Source organism: Dysidea avara, chromosome 12, assembly GCF_963678975.1.
Source record: "Dysidea avara chromosome 12, odDysAvar1.4, whole genome shotgun sequence".
Lineage (NCBI taxonomy): Eukaryota > Metazoa > Porifera > Demospongiae > Dictyoceratida > Dysideidae > Dysidea > Dysidea avara.
The window spans coordinates 20,533,945-20,554,021 of NC_089283.1; the positions used below are offsets into that span (position 1 = coordinate 20,533,945).

The 20,077-nt window shown below is 36.1% G+C and overlaps 1 protein-coding gene and 1 long non-coding RNA gene across 2 annotated transcripts; one reads left to right on the forward strand and one right to left on the reverse strand.

The window, feature by feature from the left end:
• Positions 1–1,901: 1,901 nt before the first annotated feature.
• On the reverse strand, positions 1,902–12,915 carry LOC136239979 (uncharacterized). Its single transcript, XM_066030721.1, has 6 exons — positions 12,890–12,915; positions 11,525–12,203; positions 11,203–11,284; positions 9,392–9,458; positions 9,076–9,202; positions 1,902–4,088 (listed from the first exon to the last, which is right to left on the reverse strand). Exon 6 carries the CDS (start codon positions 3,656–3,658, stop codon positions 2,570–2,572), a length of 1,089 nt encoding a protein of 362 aa, XP_065886793.1. The 5' UTR covers positions 3,659–4,088; positions 9,076–9,202; positions 9,392–9,458; positions 11,203–11,284; positions 11,525–12,203; positions 12,890–12,915; the 3' UTR covers positions 1,902–2,569.
• Positions 12,916–18,102: 5,187 nt separating this feature from the next.
• LOC136239982 (uncharacterized) lies at positions 18,103–18,582 on the forward strand. The gene is made up of 3 exons (XR_010693621.1): positions 18,103–18,181; positions 18,239–18,343; positions 18,398–18,582. It is a non-coding gene; the product is annotated as an uncharacterized lncRNA (long non-coding RNA).
• The last annotated feature ends 1,495 nt before the right edge of the window (positions 18,583–20,077 follow it).

Below are 20,077 nucleotides of genomic sequence, written 5' to 3' on the forward strand. Positions count from 1 at the left end.
TACATTATAGTCAATTAACTCAATTAATTTAAAAATGCAATAACACGCACACATGCATGCACATTATAAACAATCATCAGTTTAGTCAGTGACTTGTGGCTTCCAGATGAATGGTTTTGTATAGACGAGCTGCAGGCTATAAAGGAACATGTACTTGTAAATAGGGACCCGCCGATTATGCTGGCATAATTATGAGCATAATAGGTGCCTGAAAGCATTAAGCATAATGCTAGCATAATAGGTAGAACATTTGTGTAATAGTATGTTATCACAGAAAGATCGATATACTCTAATAGAACAGTCAGTAACTCTAATAGAACAACCACATAGCTGACTGTTCTATTAGAGTATATCGATCTTTTCTGTGATACGCATTTTGACAAGTAAGTTTGTGCTTCAGCCACTTATTATTTATCCATAAACTGGAAATTATTAGTAGAGTATGAGAACTGAGGCATAAATAATTGGGCATAATTTGAGCATAATAGGTAAGTATTGAGCATAAATTTAAGCATAATAGGTAAATTTTTGAGCAATGCAGCATAGCATAATAGGTAAAATTATGAGCATAATCGGCGGGTCCCTACTTGTAAATTACAACAGAAATTGAAAAAAAAACAAAGAAACAAACAGTTTATATCTCACACCATGTTCCTTAACTGAGAAAGTTTAAGCAAACAAACAGTTATTTCGAGTATCCCTTTGATGTGGTTAACACTCTAATTTATGAGGTATAAATGTGCCATGATTAAACCATGCACACACAGACACACACTACATGCACAGTATGGCTTTGAAAGTGTACTAAGTGGAAGCAAATTTTGAGGTTAGTGCAAGATAATATTGTGGTTAGAGACTAAATGGCTTCAAACCCTTTGGAATGTGTTGGTTTCAATCATTAGACATTTATTCCAACATATGCATAGCTTTAAAAGCGTCGCATTCAAAAGTGATTGTATTATATGAATATTTTACACAGGTTGTCTACACTAATGTACACGACCAAAAAATGTACTAAATTTCTGGTAATGGGTGGCGGCCAAGAAATGGCTGTGATGGTAGGGTAATGGTAAAAATTTTAATAACAAAAATTCAGGTGAATTTTAGCGGCACAAAATTCACCTGAATTGTCATTATTAAAATTTTTACCATTAACCTACCATCACAGGAACAAAATTCACCTGAACTGTCATTATTAAAATTTTTACCATTAACCTACCATCACAGCCATTTCTTGGCCGCCACCTTGGATTTCACATCTTTTTTCACCATAGCCTATTTGAGGGCCGCACACTTTTTTTACAGCTTGGCTGTTTTGGATTAGATATAATTATGTTAGGTATAATGTAGGCTGCTTAATTGTGCTTGCTTCTGGTACAGTATCAGATGCAGACTAAAGAGTTAAGGGACAGAGAAAATTTGACATTTGAAGCATACTACAGACATGGCTTGGGGCATGCCCCCAGGAAGACTTTCAGATTTTAACACTCTGTTATACAATTTTGGACTATTTTTTACTGTGTTGGCACAGGTAAATAAAGTTGCTAGCTAGCTACTTACAGTTCTTAAGAAAATCCAAAATGTGGCTGTTCTATTAGAGTGGTTGACTGCTCTATTAGAGTATTTCGATCTGGACTTTTATACCATTGCAAATCACTGTAAGATATTATTTTGATTACTTGAATACACTTGACCAGTTTCTGGAAACCTCAGAAACCCCCCTAGATCCGCCCCTGATGATAAGTTATCAAATTGTATGAAGTCATAGTAGTAAATTGCTAGTATGTATTTGAGTATAAAATAGTCCCTAGAATTTACTTTCCCCTGCTGTTATAAACAGAATAATACTGTTTTGAGCTGATGAAATTGCTACACCATCATATATCACGAATACGGTAAAAATTATTATATCACATTAATCGATATAATCGGTATATTTCACATCACTACTGATTATAGAGCAAATGAAAATTGCAATACTGCAAACAGCAATATGTATGGGGTAAAGTGTGCATAAAATATGTTAACTAATTACTACATACACATTTAATATCAAATGTATAGCTTCAACCTAACTATGTGTAAAGTACAATACTGAAATGGTTTAGTATGTAACAAATAATAATAATAAGTCGCCAATTAGGTGCGAAAACAGTTTCTATATGAATGATTTTACTCTTGTTTAAGAATCTCTCTGGCACGATTGAGCTTCTTAGTTACTTCTGGATTACCCTGTTTATCAGGATGATTGACCAATACTAAGGCTTTGAAGGCTTTGTCTACTTCATCTATGCCAAACTTGGAACTCGGGTCCAATTCTAACATTTTGCAAGCCCAGTCTCTTTGTGCTTCTGGATCAGCTTTTGGTGACCACGGCTCATTGAGAGTTGTTCTTACAACATCTAGCTTTTTCTTAATTTCTTCCTCTGTTTTAGTTAAATTGGCGATGTCCTCTTGATTATCACTTGCTTCTTTCCTTTGCTGAATAGTAAACAAGTGTGTTTCTAAGATCTTTGCATAGTTTTTATTCAAACCCAGCTTATGGAATTCTTCCATTATCAGCAAAAGGTTATGAGACAGGTTTTTTTTCTTCTTCAGATGCACTTATTTGTGATTCAATTTTACTTTTAGCTATTGCAGCCATTTTATCAGTAGAGTCAGCCTCTTCAAACTTTTTCTTCATTTCATCATTTATCAATGGTACACTCTTGGTTTCTTTTACCATCTTAACTTCATTGTGATGATGAGATCGATAGTCATGCCCACAAGTCTTGCAGGTTTTCCCACCAACTCCTGCACAATGCTTGAAAGTTTCTGGATCAAAACTTTTTTCAAGGCCACAACCTTCATGGCATACTTTGTAGCAACCAGGTGCACCACACAAGGTGTTGTGGTGAGGTGTTGATACTCTGTTCCATCTTGTAACTGTTGTGTATGTTTGGAAATCTTTGTTCAGCTTTTTTGTACGCTGTGCTGCTTCTATTTTTTCTTGCGCTTTCTTCAATTCTTGCGAAAGTTCAACCTGAGAATCGTAAGCTGCTTTTATATCCAACACCTGGCATTCGATTTGTTGTTTTTTCTCATATAGTGTTGTAAAGTGATGAGTGTGCACAGCCTTAAAGTCTTTTATTGCTTCATGCATTTTGTTCAGCTCCCTATAAGCCCTATCAAACCCTTCCTTTAAAGCTTCAACAATTAGTTTATTTGCAATTTTACCTTGCTTTGCTTTAGCCTTTTCAAATTGGCAGTAGGGATTTTCTATCATAAAACATTTTTCTATTTCTTTTCCAAAATATTCTTTTAAGGATTCGGCATCAAAATTTAAATCAAGTGCACTCGAGGTGTTAGTGAAAACAATGATCACATTATCTAGAACATTTCTAGGCAAGATTGCGGTTATTTCTGCAAGAACATACTGGAGAGTGGTAGTCATACGAGCAAGTCGACCATTTATAACAAGACATATGCAATTAACGTGATCAATTTCTTTAAGCGCATCAACAATTGTCTTCACATTCTTTATATCCTGGTCCATTCCTCGGGTATCACCAAATCCTGGAGTATCAATGATGCCAATTTCAAGATCATTTAGGGTAATGCTGTACAATGTTGCTCCGCTTGTTTTACTTTCCGCTGCCTTGGAGTGAGCATTTTCCATCTCGATGTCACTAAAATTATCAAAGTTTTCTAGTGCTGGCTCAAACCCCAATTTTTTGACCACGTCAGAATTACAGAGTAAGTTGAGAAATGATGTTTTTCCAGATCCTGTTTCTCCAATTAGTAAAAGTTTGTATGGAACAGTAGTCACTTTTTTTGTTGGAGAAGGCACCCGTGATTGTAGTGAAGACTGATTTTCCTAACCTGCAAGCACCCTTGAAGCCTTTAGCAACAGCAGCAGTCATGATAGTGTCTTGATTTACTAGCAAAGCCGAGAAAGTATTTTTACTGGAAAGACTATTTTACTGTACATATGTACTGTATTACCCATCCTTTTATAGCCAGTACTTGATGTAAATATCCTGTAATGATGTAAAATTCAAACTTGAAATTTCTAATTTTTCCTTATACTTGTGGCTCTAAGTTTCTTCCTGTGGAGGCATGAGTAGGAGAAGATGGTACACATTTAGTTATTCAATAGATTATTGTCTCCTATGTATCACAAACTACAGAGAGATGTGTAGTATGCACTCAAGTGCACAGGTGTTGCGTAGGTGTACTATTGCCTATTATTATTTATCTATTCTTGCTTTATCTCACCTATTAAGGCAGCGTATTAATTGATTCAGGTATATGGCTACATCTTTGTTATACTTACATATCAAAAAAGTTGTATAAGATCTTCAGTTTCAGAAAGCAAAAGCTGCATTATAATTTGCTGTAAAAATTGCTTCCATTAAATTCCAGTAGCACCCTAGCTTTGCTTACTACCAAGTCACAAGGGTTTACAGTTTCTTCCTATCTAAGCCTAATCACATGTCCCATAGAAAGATTTGTACATCACATTTTATAAAACAACTGTCTTGCAGTTAGTTATACTTCTATCCCACTTAATACATCAAAGTAAAAAACAGTTGGAGTATATGGTCGTTAAACCCTGGGAATGGTAGTTAAATCCCAGTACATATATGGAAGATCACATACATGTATATTATAAATTGAAGCCTTAAACATGTGAAACTACAAACTCAGCAAAATAAAACCCCCAGCCTCCCACACCAAGTGCGTGGGCAGCTGGGAACAAGACTAAGTATAACAAGATTAGCAAAATTGAAGCCATACACAACTATTACATGCTTGTCTAGCCTTATTAACATGTTGTTTGTGAACTTGACTGCTTCTAAGTGTGATATAAGCCACTTAAACCCCCCACCTGCACTTGTAGGATATCTAGTTATCAACACTGTAGCCTTCTACTTCGCCTCGGCCTCAAGTTGATAACTACTTGTGGTGGGATTAACTGTGACATAATATACACTGTATATTTAGGGATCATGGAGTTTTGCAGCTTTTGCTCTTTCTCACAAAAAATATTTAGCTCAGAATGTCTTCATGGTGTTTTGGCAGTATTGGTTAGGTATAACCAAGCCCAAAGAACTATGACCTATATACGTATATAAAATGATTTCAATAAGTTACTGCAAATTTTTTTTTAGTCGAATTTTGTACTGACAGATGGTTTAATACCTTCAGATTAAAGTAACTTGATAATGGTAAAACTACAGACTTGATTTCTGTAACTGTTCAACATTACTTCAGCCTGACAGGTCACTTTTGGCATATCACACGCAATACTAACATTTAATACATGCTTTGTGATAGAGGAGCACCAATACATTAATTGGCTTATCAGTTAAGAGTTTATTGGCCAGTATTTGCCTATACTGTTATTGGATAAATGGTTCCCCATTCCCAATGTAGCCAATATTGATCACATGGTGAAATATAGTTTCCCATATGTATTCTCTCAACAGGCAGAAGAAGAAACATACTAACAAACTTATGTTGATAAAGTATAAAATCATTATCTGTACTTATGATTAGTTTTAAGTTTACTAATAAAATGTCTACCAGTTATCTTAGTTACTTCTATTTAAAGCCATACAATGATCGCATGAGCTACTAATTGCCAGACTGTTATCCACTCCCTTTAATATTATTGGCTGTCTCTGGGGATGTTTGTGGTGAGAGGATGAGGAGACTAACCCCAGAGAAGCAGCAATACTACTGAATAGCATCATAATCAACAACATAATATTATTTCATAAATATCTTATAAATTCGTCATTAAATTTAACTGATGATAATGTGCATTATAAATGTTGATATCAGCTATCAGCATCATCTCTTATCTGCTATATTTTACTAGTTGTTGGTATATCAACAAAAGTCCTGTGTTGCACCCCTCTACTTCCTGTGTCTTTCTTTGCATGCGTTTGTTGACAGTGAAAAGTGCCAATTTTAGTAGTGACATGTTATAATTGTACTATACATTGTGGCTGGTTTGATTGCAGAGTTCCTTCTTGTAGCTAGCATTCTTCATTTGTAATGCTGTGTAACAAGCTGAACATAACTGCATGAAAATGCAGTCTTCAAGGTTTGGACTTAAAAAAATTTTTTTCCTTATTCCTTTTTCTGTTTCCTTTTCCTTTTTTCACCCATTGAAAAGAGAATGGCTCCAAGTTTATTACTTTTATCTGAACCCAACTGTCAAGTTTCCTCGTACTTGTAGCTCTGCAGTGATGTACCTGTCTTAAGAAATAGAGGAAAATTTTAAAAACTAAAATTATGTTCAAATTTAAGTTAGGCTCCAATGGATTTTTCCCTTGGGAGAAATCAGGAAGTTGGGGGGTGACCAAATGAAAGTGTATAACGATGGCTATATAGCTACAAGTATAGTTGGTTGTGAAAGTGTATAACGATGGCTATATAGTTCACAACTCTTTAAAACAGCTGCCAGACTAATTGTTATAATTTTTTGATTAGGTGAAGCCAGATCAGGAGTTTGATGCATCAGCATTGTTGCTACAGGCCACTCTTAAAACAAGGAATATTTTAAATCAGGCATTTTAAGAGTAGCTAATCCAAGGGCGTTTTTGTTGGTTGTGCAAAGAGCATTGTAAGGCTGTGTATACATCTTTAACATTGGAAATTTTTACATATTAGACTGTCTGAGATTGAATCTGAAGGCATTTTTGACAGTTTTGTGTGGCATTTTAAAATCACTATACAGTATAGATGTTACGTCACTCACAAATTTAGGGGGTGAGTGTGAGATTGTATAGTAGGGGCGGGGAAGTTCCCCCTAACAGTCCCTCTGCTTGTAGCTCTAAGGTGAATTTCTTTATACATTGTGGCTCAGTAATTGACAAATTGGGTGCATGTTCAGATGAAAGCAATAAAAGAACCATTCTCTCTTTCAATGCAGTATACGTTCACCTGTCATTCAAAAGTGAACAACAAGAAAAAAGGAATAAGGAGAAATTAAAGAATCAAGCTCAAACTTTATAGCTCTATGGTGATGTTTGTTTTTGTATGGTATGAGTAGGATATGATAGTTTACATTTAGATAAGTAATGGAACAAACTTAACTATCATTTCCTATTAGCTATACACTGACTGTACAGTGTATGTAGTATGCACTCAAGTGGGCAGGTGTTGTGCCGGTGTACTATTGCCTATTATTTTCCCCTTTTCACCTACACATTATCCCAGCATAATTTTAAGGCTGTATCTTAACTATATACATATCAAAAGTGTGTAGCATCATTGTAAGATCTTCAGTTATAGACAGTAAGAGCTGCACTAATTTTCCATGCGCATGATTAACTATTAAAACTGCTTCAATTCTAGGAGTACCTTAGCTGTACCCCCCAAACCCCTTACTACTGGGTTACAATTGCTACACTATTTGTGACCAGATTTGCAAAAAGGTACCTTTTCCACACATTTGACATACCAGCAAACAAAATGATGTAACACATGACTCCTTATACTGATTAACTTGCTCTTAGTATCAAAATGTAGTCAGATACTGTAGCTGCATTCATTGAAAATTTCAAGCAATTATATGCCATGATTAAAATGTTATGAGGCTTTAAGGTTCAAAAAATGGGTCAAATTTTGAGTGTGAAAAAGGTACCTTTTCACAAATCCGGTCACATATTTCTATCCAATGCCCCACAAGAAGATCAACTATAGCTAATTGTATTGCCTTGGATTATGGTCAGTCTCATATAAACGCCTGGTCTCATTTAGTTGCAGGGTTTATAACATCATAACTCCAGTTTTAAGTATTCATAGCTCTAATAGACATCACTTAGCATCAACAGAAACCTTTGTTGTAACAACAGAAGCCTTTTGTAGCTGATTAACCTCCAATTAGTGGTGATTTTGGACGAATGATAAATGTTTTAAAGAAATAAATTCCCCGGCCGTAATTCAAGATGATACGGTAGTGCTGTGTATAACTTGTATTATGTACAACTAACTACTGGCTAGTTGTACATGATACAAATTATCATACAGAGAGTTTTGCATTTCTCGCAAAAACATTGACCAAATACCGGGCCAGCCTCACAATTCCCTCATGGTATATATACAGTATTGGTTAGCTTCAGATAACCAAGCCAAAAAGAGCTTCCTAAAAAGTTTTCAATACAGCACTGCCCAAACACAATGTTACTATGTACGACTAAAGTGAACTCACTCAGAAAGAACATGGAAGCCATTTTGTTTGCAAGTCTTCATCCTTCCAGTCAAAAGATGAAGACTCATAATTGAAATGGCTGCCATGCCCCCTTTTGGTTTGAGTGTTAACAACGTGCAATTGTTACCTGGGTTGTTGCCTTTGGGCAGTACTGTAGGTTGCTACAGTTTTTTTAGTGGAATGATTTTGTACTGACTGACTGACAGCCTGATGCTTTCAGATAATTGTTACTTGATAACAGCCAAGGTTATAGGCTTGATTTTTTTTACTGTTCACATCACTCCAGCATTACAGGTGCCTTTGGCGTACCGCAGTACATATAATGCATGCTTCATGGTTTGTGTCCCATTTATCTTTGCTGAATGCAGTGAAAGCGGGTGCCAATTCTGGTAGTGCCATATGATAACTTCCACATGTTTTTAATGGGATTGTTCAAGTTTTTCAACGGTGGATGGATTGATTGCAGAGTACCTTCTTGTAGTGCTCTTCATGTGTAACCCTGTGTAGCAGGCTGAACATAAGTGTAATAACCATCTCAGATACTAGATTAGATGAAGCAATAAATTTGGCACCATTCATTCTTCTTTAATGCTCTATGCATTCACCTGTCATAATAATGTTACAAAAAAGTTAACAACCAAGAGTGAGGAAAGGTTAAAAGTTTATAATTCCCATTTTTCCTTTCTTCCTGTTGGGTCATGAGTAGAAGATGATAGTTCACATTTAGTTATTGAATGGAAATTATTATTTCCTACATAATTATGAGATATATATATACACTAAAAGAATGTGTAGTATGAACACAAGTGCACAGATGACACACACACAAATGCACTAGCCATGGAATTACCTCTTTTTCTTTATCTTACCTATTCAATTCTAACATTTTGTAAGCCTATAGTCTTTTTGTACTTCTGGATCAGCTTTTGGTACCCATGATCATTGGGGGTTGTTTTCACCTTTTTCTTAATTCCTCCTCTGTTTTAGTTAAGTTGGCTATGTCAGAGAGCAAGAGCTGCATTTTAAATGCATAGGTCGCTGTCAAACACTAACTATTTTTTAACAATGAAAATTTATCAGCTGTCCACACTATACAAATTGTACTAAATTACTGTATGCATCTACATAGTTGTTGGATGCAGTTTCTTGGACATATCTATACATGCACAATACAGTGGTCCTTACCTTCCTTAGACTACCTCAACTCCACCTCCACCATCAGCTCATACTTCTTAATCTGCTCCTATAGATTCTGTTATTTGGAACAGATCATGAACAATAACCAGAAACAATATACGTACATGTAATACTATGTAGGTATTGTATAAGTGGTAAAAACTGTAGTAGACAAACTAACAAGGTCAACTGTTTAAACTGGCCATTGAAAAATCCCCAAATACACTGTACAATTTGCAAGTACATGCTATTGCAGTTAATAAGGTCAGGAGATGTTGGCCGAAAAGAATAAGCCTTGATTGTTAATAAGGGCACATTTGGGACTGAAAAATACAGACACCGTATTAACGATCAAGTCTTATTAATGACACCATAACAGAGCTTATGATAAGAATTCTCTGTTGTCCTGCCACAATGTCCTGACAAACCAAAATCGGCCGGACAATTGCCAAAATTGACTGGACATGAGATGAATGCCTAACATGTTTACTGTAGCATAGCAAATAAACATTATAGTGGTAAGACATCACATGCCTTACTGCAGCTGTTATGTGGTTAAAGTACACCAGTGGGTTGGCAATGGTACATTTATGGTCACTCCCTTGGGTTGTAAGAATGTATACTATCTCCTGGCAACCAAGTGAATGTTATTGTTGATAGCATGCCAGCTCAGCCCTTAGGCTCCTTCTTTATGCTTTGATGGGACACTGTGTCCGGACAAACTGCATTATGGTCAGACATCTATGCAATTTGACCGGATTTTGTCCGGTGTCCGGACGTTATCATAAGCTCTGCCATAACTTTGTTTATGAGGTGGTCTAGCTTATTAATAAGGAAGTGATGGAACGTGGTCTGATTAAAGAGGTGGCTGCAAAGTGTGTATACTCACTATCCCTTTGCCTCTTAAAGACCTCACTAGACCACTCCATTATAATGACCATATCGAGTATGTCTTGAAACATAGCTAAGGCATACAATTAGGTTTAACACACAGATACATAGCTAAGGTGTACTCATTAATAAGACCATCTCTTTATAGTGACCAAGCCAAGTAGGTCCCAAATGGAACTTTATGACCTCAACAATAAACTCATCTACAATAGCGGCCATATTTTGGTCTCAAATGTGGTCCTATTAATGAGGTCTCGGCATATATTCAACACACTTGATATTGTGATGATGGTATGTCTGTGACAGTTGAAGAAACAAAAATTCTTAACTTAGGATATCTACAAACTCAGGCACACAAAACATTTGTGTATATAAAATTAATCCAGGCCATCCATAACTGACAAGCTTAATGTGATGAGTTTACAAGCAGACAAGTTAAGGAACATCCAGTTAAGAATACACTCTAACATTTCTATACCGTACCATACACAACTGTCCCACACAAAAACTGACATTTCAAGTTGAAAAACCACACAAAATTAGCTACAAATATGTAGTATATATATTTTATACAGCAACCTCACTGTCAAGAATGGTTTTCCCTCATACTCTTACCATTTTTGCAAGTGAACAGTAGGTAGCCATTAAGACTCAAAAGCATAAAGATTTTCAGCACCACAAACTGTCTGTAGTTCAACTTTCTTTCACGTACATACAGTATATAGTATATAGCAAAAACCCCACTAAGGCATAGACACAAATAAGAAGTTGATTTATTTTATTAGAACTGTGTAAACGTCTGCTATGCTAAACAAATATGCAAGCAAAAAAATCCACAAAATACGTATAATATAGCTGGTCACATTTAAATTTCAGGAGGTTGCATTGTATTCTGTATGCATCAAATGATTGAGGATTAAACATCTCACTTGTATTGTCTTCCTGGAGTTGTCCTTGCTGTTGGCATATTCTTCTTGTACTTGAGCAAGATCTGCACTCAGGGCTTCTTGCCTAACATGCAATGACACCATGAAGTATACACATACACGTTTGTATCTGTGTATGTATGTATGTATGTATGTGTACATACACACTACACCACACTCATGCACACACACACTATTCTATTCAAGTACAATTACTGTGTAACTTCATTAATGTAGCACAAACAAACACTGCAATTACACCATCATAATCATATACCAACAAATCAAGGACACATACACGTTTCCATAACAACTACAAACTCACTGGTCTCTAGTAGTCGTTTCTTCCCAACACAACATTACTGACCCTCTCCAGCCTGGACAGGTGGGTAATACACACCACATAAACATGGTATACTGTCAAATATTTATAACATCTTAGTGTGAATAAACAAATGCCTAAATAAGGAAGCATCTTTAATGAGTTAGTAATTGATTTGGAATTAGAGAGATTATAATAGGCAGTGAGTTATCTGAATTTCAGAACTATTAAAATAGTATAATGAAATCACACTATAATTTATAAAGTACATCTTGTTAATAAGTACTAAAAAATGGCCATTATAATGAGGTGGTCTTACTAATGAAGCAGGTGCTAATTGAGGAATCAAATTTCACAATTGTGCTTACATTAGTCAAGTGCAGGATGTACATTCTTAGGAGGTGGCCACATTAAGTAGATTATCAATTATGCTTATTACTTGGATCAATTTCTGACTTAGAGAGGTGACCAAAAGGTGAATTAGGCAGAAAACATACATTTTATGTGTATAATATACATACTCTATAGACAACCTGATTTCTTCTAGCAAATGTATCTTAAATTCAGGGACCAAATGGCTACACATGGGTATACCATAAATTACACAGCTAATCAGTCTCTTTTCTCTAACAACTTCACCATTTCTTCCAGCTATTGAAGCCTTCGTTGGGATTGGTCATACCTGTAGATGATGACAGAGCAATTGTGTAATAAGTCACTCACGAGTACAATTATTAAACACCGTGGTCCCAATGGGGTTACTGTCTCAAGCTACCCATTTTCAAGTCAAGAGATCCAAGCAATGAAATGTTTATGTAATGGAATGTGATACTTGCATGTAGCTATACAGCACAGCATGGCAGTAAGTAAGCACTGCTATTTGTTTACACTAATTCAGCTGTTTCACACAATACACAAAAGCAGCCATCAATTATGTGTATGTATAGATGTACAAAAGAATGCAAGATCCACTAAGGGATGAATTTTGTTCCAGCAGCTTCATATAATTAAGTTTTGTTAAAAAGAAAAGCTGCACCGTGCACATCACGACCCCTAGGAGGGAAGGTGTGTACGGGGCAGGGGCTGGGCACGACGGTGGCGACGGTGAGCATCGGCCGCTCGAGAGACAACGGACAGGGATGTACCTTCCGATACATGCGCGCCCCCTGTCCCTGAGGAATTCTCATCTCAGGTGTCTCTCTACTACTGTCGCCGCTGTCCTCCCAGCTCACCTTACTAGTGATTCCTAAATGTATTTATAACCTAACCAAACCGTTTAGTATTTACTTGTGGGTTCACTCTATACCCACACAATCGTGTAATATCGAGTGTAATATACACGATAAAGCTACATGATCTACTTCTTACTTGTACTTCAAAGCGTCATATTCTATTATTCATGGTCGCTGAAACACGAGCAGAATTGTCAATTTTTCTTGGTCAATTTATTGAAGTGGCCAGACCTAAAGTAAATTCTACATCCATATATGTATACATTTATATATTTATACCTGGCAGCAATCCATTGGGACGAGAGAAGTACGATTTATGAATGAGCGGCTTTTGCGTATGATACATTTTAAAACTTAAAATAATATTTAAAGGCGCTTATTCTTGCTGAGCACTGTATATCAACCAAAAACTTTAAAGAGTGTTTCAACACGATGTTACCAGCAGCAGGGGTCAGCTGAAGAGACCCCTTAAGTATATTTTAATGGCTAAAACCCAGCAGATTAATTACTTAGATTAATTACTTAGTATTTGATGGATGGGCTGATTAATGTCAGAGATCATGTAACTAATCATGGGAACCTTTTCACCTACACCCCCTCTCCTCTACAGGGCCGCACACAGAAGGGGAGGGGAACTGGGGCATTTTGCCCCGGGCCACAGCCTGAAAGGGCCCCAGGAGGCCCCATCAAGGGACCTGTTTAAAGATTGATATAGTCTACTCTAATAGACCAGTCAGGATCTAGATACTCTAATAGAGCAGTCACAGTATTCTTCAGAGGATCCGGAGCAGTGTAGCAAACTTATAAATAAGGAGATATGGTTGGTGAGGGGCAGCTATTCTCATTGTCAGCACGTAATAACTTTTTTTTGGTCTTCGACTTATACAGTTAGGCTGAAGTTGTGATTCAGAGTGGAACCCTGGGGCCTCTCTTTAACTCTTTGCCCTGGGCCTCCTAATTTCTCTGGGTGGCCCTGCTCCTCTAAAATTGTGAGTGACAACTGCACTGTAGCTGATACTTAGCTACATAGCTATAGCTAGCGGTTAGCTAAACTTGGTGCACTATTCCTCAAAATAGTATATGCATGACCAGTGAAAAATATAGCAATAGCTAACCATTAAATATTATTATTTTTTCTCTTGGGAGACATCCACCTGAATCTTTTTAGCAGGTGGTAGCTATCATAGAATTACCCTCAATACAAAGAATCATGTGCACATGGTTGTCTTCACCCAATGAGTCAATAACAAAAAATCAATACTCATGAGACAGCCTTACTATAGTCCGGCAGCTATATTTCAACTGTATTATGGTTGTGAACTTAAGCTAGTTTGAGTTTACCTAGTCATGCACCCCCAAATTCCTGATCCTCTCCCAAAGGAAAATGCACTGGACGCAGCTACATAGCTTGTGGGCTACACATATACAGATGTGAATCCACTGACTAAAATGGAAAGACTTGTAAACAATCAAAGTATTATTTTGATTTTCACAGTTAGCTATAGCTATAAGTGTGTAGAGAATTGGTGACTTGTATGATATAAATTCAGGAGGTCTATAGCTACTGCATGGTATCGCACCCATGCATGATAAAAAACTGCAAGCCCTTACCTACAGTATATAGCTAATAGATGAATGTACGTATAAGTTATAAGTTACTGTAAATTGTTGTGATGTACATGTATACTTCATACTGCTACTTGATGATATGAATTTATGAGCAGTACAGCATAGCGATATAATATTGAGCATATAAGGGGAAAATTTGTGCAGTGCAGCATAGCATAATAAGTAAAAAAATGTATAATAGGCTATGGTCCCTATCCATCAGTACAGAATCTGTACTGATGGAAAGTCTAGTTGGATATAGATATGTCACCCCATTAACCAATTAAAACAATGGCTTACCAACAGAGTTTCTTCCCCCATGCTAGCAAACAACGGCACAGCCTCCCAGATCACATCACTGAAGTAGAGCAATTTATTACAATACTCAACTTAGATTTGTTGCAACTAACTTAATTGTTTGTTTTTTTTCCTTTCTTTTCTTTTTATTTGACAGTCAGCAATAAAGCTGTCTTTCCAGCTAGTATTTAATCATATTAGGATTGTAGGGAAGGGGGTTTCAGGAAAAATAAAGTTTTAAAGGTTTCAACAGGTACATAACATGTTAACTTTGGCAGCACAAAAGTGAATGAGTAACAGCATGCCGAGCCTTGCTGGCAGACACGGCAACAATTTATAATATCATAGAACTTACATCTGTCGGGGGAGGACTTGCAGTTTTTGTTATGCATGGCAGGGAATAGATACCAGTACAGACCTCCTCTAGTTATATCATACAAGTTAAGTCCAATCCTCAACACACATATATAGCTAACTGCTATATTTGTGAAATAATTCTTTGGTCGCTTACATTCCATTTTGTCAGTGCATGCGTGGATTCACATTATGTGTGTAGGCACACAAGGTACGTAACTGTGTCCAGTATTTTCTCTCCCATATTATTATAACTCGTGATGGTAAGTCATTATAGTGTAGTACTTATACAGTAAAGTTAGGTGGCAAACACCTTCCAGTTTAGCTGGTCAGACACTTAGCTAATTAAATATAAGTGTGTAACACTATACTCATTGGATTACACACTGATGTGACCCATCTTGCAGCACTTTGTTGGACTTTATCTAAACTGTTTATTGTTGGTGGGGGTCCGAATTCCTAACACAATTTGCATAATCTAGTGCGGATGTGTACAAATGCTAGACTTTGCTCCTATTATATATTATATATAGGCCTTTGTTGAGAGGTGGGAGACAAGCTCCATAAAATCCAGCTTGTATTACTATTTTGACTGGAAGGTCCAGGAAAACAGCATGGATTCTAGGATTTCTCTCAGAGAATTTAAGTGGAGGGGCCAGGTACTTTCTAAATACTATTCTTTGCTCAGTAATGTCACCTCCCGATTAGCAGGCCTACTGATCAAAAGCATAAATCATAGCACTCGTCCTATCTGAAATCCGATATTAATGGGCATATAGTGAAGGGTAGCGAAGTAGAACTGTAGGAAAATGGGAACAGAAAGTAGAGACAGGAACAATCAATGGAAAATACCTGTCATGTTAATACAAAGGTTGGATTTACATGTACTACAATGGATCACTGCATATACATTAAAACTCTAATAGTAAAAGAGCAGCCAAAATATTTTTTGTTTATTAATATCCCACTGCAGTAAAAGTCTGTGAATGTTGGTGATTAGTTAATGAAGTCAACTACTCCTTGAACATCATAACCTCATTGTAAAAAATAAGGTGTGTCCTGCACGCCAATATGTGTCACAATTACAATGTACACACCAAATTGCATATTGGTGTGTAACTGTGTATATATTGTGACATTTTGGTGTGCACGACACATATTTTTTTCAGTGCTGCAAACTCAGGATAATAGTCATGTGGTGTGGTGTTGTGGTGTGCTTGTCAGGTTCTAGTGGCTCCAGTGAATTGATTCCCATCAAATTTTCACAGGTTTTTAATGCAGGCCTCTGGTGGAATAGTTATTTGTAAAAAAATTTCTTGGCTGCTCTATTTAATGGAGTACACTTTAATGCAGGTGGCTGCTCTATTAGAGTATTTCAATCATTTCAGTGAAAGTTTGCAACAACACTGCAAAGAAGTATTGCGCTGTAAAATCCTACCTGCGTGTTGACATGATAACCTTTATCAGGCATTTTCCATTAGTAATTCTGTTCTGTGTTCTGTTCCATTTGCAGAGTGTCCTTGAATTCTATGTACTACATTTACTAGTAAAGGCATTAAATTTGCAGTTGCAATGATTCAGTTGCATATCACATCAAACTGCATGAGTATAACAGCAAGTGAAAGTGCCTGGTAGCAATTGTCACATGTAAGCAGGCTACTTGTGCACTACTATGTTCTTTCCACTTTGGAAGATTTGATTTTAGTGTCAGTTGTGAGTTGCACGTGCTTTACTTCTTATAGTCATATCTTTCATGGTACAGTAATACGTATATTAGTCAGTACCCACCAGTGTATAGGTGAAGACTGTATATCCGGACTATCAGAGTATTATTGCACATGCTTGCTATTGTATTGCCGGCTTAAGAGCATAGGTAGGGTACAAGCACGTTCCAGCAAATATTTCTGACTTAATGAAATAACTTTTTTCACCATGTTGTTGGAAGTAAAGATGATTGTTACATTGCTCTACACATGTAATAATTAATTAACTCTGAGTGGTCATGTGACTACCATATGGGTGAATGATACTTCAGTAGTTCAATTCTGCTTATATGTGAAGAACGTTTCCAGCTATATATTCACCATCGTTAATGTTTAACTAAACCTATTCATGAACAGTTAGCCAAAACACTATAGCCACATTATATCAGCTATACATAGCTGTTTTTTGGTCCTTGTAATGCACATTTAGTTAAGCCATATCTGAGACCGGGCTCAATGGAATAGCTAGCTGGCAAAAGTGGAATGAACAGTGTGTTAGACAACATTATACAACTGCAAGCAGCAATTTAACCATATCAGTGTTTTATTGCTGATGGAATTAACCCAATGATTGCAGAAATTTATGGTGATACAATGCAATTTTTTTTATCATCACAAAAATCAAGTAGTCAATCTGCTACTGAATTAACTGAGTCATCTGAATTGCAAGTAGCTAAATATTACTCAGAAATTTGGGCTAACTAATTAGCTTTCACTTTCACAGTAAGGCCAACATTTGTTAATACCTTGTTTTTTTTTCACCCACCCGCATCCAGTTTTGTCACCCGCATTGGTAATTATTATTATAATTAGCATTATGAATATTATTTGTAATTTGTGTGCCTCCAGCGATTGTCTATGAAGTCAGCACACAAATATGATTGTTTATTGGAGTTTCACAAGCAAAGCCAATCATTTTTCAGGTTGTTTGACCCTACAGATAACTAAAATTTTATTATTTTCAAAAATCATCAAAACACTGCAAGAACAAACATCAGATAGCCAACTGGCTGCCTCAATGAAGAGAAATGAACCATATTAATAATAATAACCATCCGCCACACTAGTTGAATGTTCTTTTAGGGACAGAAAACAAGGAATTAATAAATGTTGGCCTAATGTCAGTATGTCTTTAAAAGATCACCTCCTATAATGTGTATAAACCAATGATACTATCTTGTAAATGATCATCCATGCATTACACCTGCATGTAACAATATATATCTTGTATTTCATGTGATTTCACTCTGGTAAACTTTAAATGAGAAGCTTCATATTAAGTGAACTACCTATAAAATTGGATGGTAGATACTCATCTCATTTTAATAGGTAATGGCCACTGGAGCATCACAAGATAGCTACACTGAACAAGTTGACCTAGTAACTATAACGCATGACAAATAAAAGTGTGTATACATTAATTATTCCATTATACTGAAATAATTATGTTCATCAAATTTTAGCTTGTTTATGACATACTGGTGGAAGGGGATAAGGGGTCATGCAGACAGCAAAGTGGAGCCAGTCCTTCATCACCTCAATATAAGTGTATAATCAGGGAGTTTCAGGTAATTGGCATAGATTATTACTACAGTATAAGAACTTGTCTACATTGCATATAGGAAGGCTCAAAATTTCTTTTTGCTACTGTCAGTGTATGAAGGGTGATTAGTGCCATAATTATGCCATATATTTACATTATTGATCATGGTGTGGTGGGCTGCAGGGTAATGGTGATGTTGCTTATAATTACAACCTTGTTATTATTAATAGTGTGATGCTTCCATTGCATGTGATATACACAGTAGTTGTCATCATGATAAGTATGTATACTTAGATATAGACTATAATGATACCATAATCATGCAGCATTGCCATTATGACATTGTGATATAGACATTTACCATAATGACATAGACCTTTGCCATTATGATAATAGACATTTACCATAATGACATAGACCTTTGCCATTGTGATATAGACATTTACCATAATGACATAGACCTTTGCCATTGTGATATAGACATTTACCATAATGACATAGACCTTTGCCATTGTGATATAGACTTTTACCATTATGACATAGACCTTTGCCATTGTGATATAGACTTTTACCATTATGACATAGACCTTTGCTATTGTGATATAGACTTTTACCATTATGACATAGATCTTTGCCATTATGATATAGACTTTTTTCATTATGACATAGACCTATGACATTGTGATATAGACATTTACCATAATGACATAGACCTTTGCCATTGTGATATAGACTTTTACCATTATGACATAGACCTTTGCCATTGTGATATAGACTTTTTTCATTATGACATAGACCTTTGCTATTGTGATATAGACTTTTACCATTATGACATAGATCTTTGCCATTATGATATAGACTTTTTTCATTATGACATAGACCTTTGCCATTGTGATATAGACTTTTCCATTATGACATAGACCTTTGCCATTGTGATATAGACTTTTTTCATTATGACATAGATCTTTGCCATTATGATATAGACTTTTTTCATTATGACATAGATCTTTTCCATTATGATATAGACTTTTTCATTATGACATAGACCTTTGCCATTGTGATATAGACTTTTACCATTATGACATAGACCTTTGCCATTGTGATATAGACTTTTCATTATGACATAGACCTTTGCCATTATGATATAGACTTGTAATAATGTGATATAGTTAGCTACAGTGGTAGATCTTGGGGGAGGTACTCCAGCAACCAATTATTTACATACTTGATAATACTATCTAATAGAGCAGTCAGATGTATATTCTTCTATCACAATTAAGACTATTTTAACCAACATCTATTTTAATTATATCTAATAGCAGATCTAGAATTTTACAGAGGGGTGCTAACAAGTGCATTTAAAGTAGGGAGAAAAGGTGGTAACTGGTTGATACATCTGCTAGCATATGCATTATGCAAAGCACAAGGTCCCGAGCATGCATGTATGCTCTATCTCAAGGGGGCCTGAACCCTCACTCCCACAACATTTTTTGCAAACTTAGACTTCTAAGATACATGCAATTTGGTAACAATTTGACTGAATTAGTATAAGCATATTGAGCTGTCTGATCCTGCCTGATACATGGGAAATACTTTGTAAAAGGCTGCCTGAGCACGACTGGCTGTGGTGTAAAATTTGCAGTGTAGCTATTGGTGTGGCTAGCTATATCCATATACAGTGATAAGTTAGTTTCAAACTTTCAGTGTCATGTACATGCAGATTGAGACTGACCTTTTTATTTTAATCTTCACATGCATG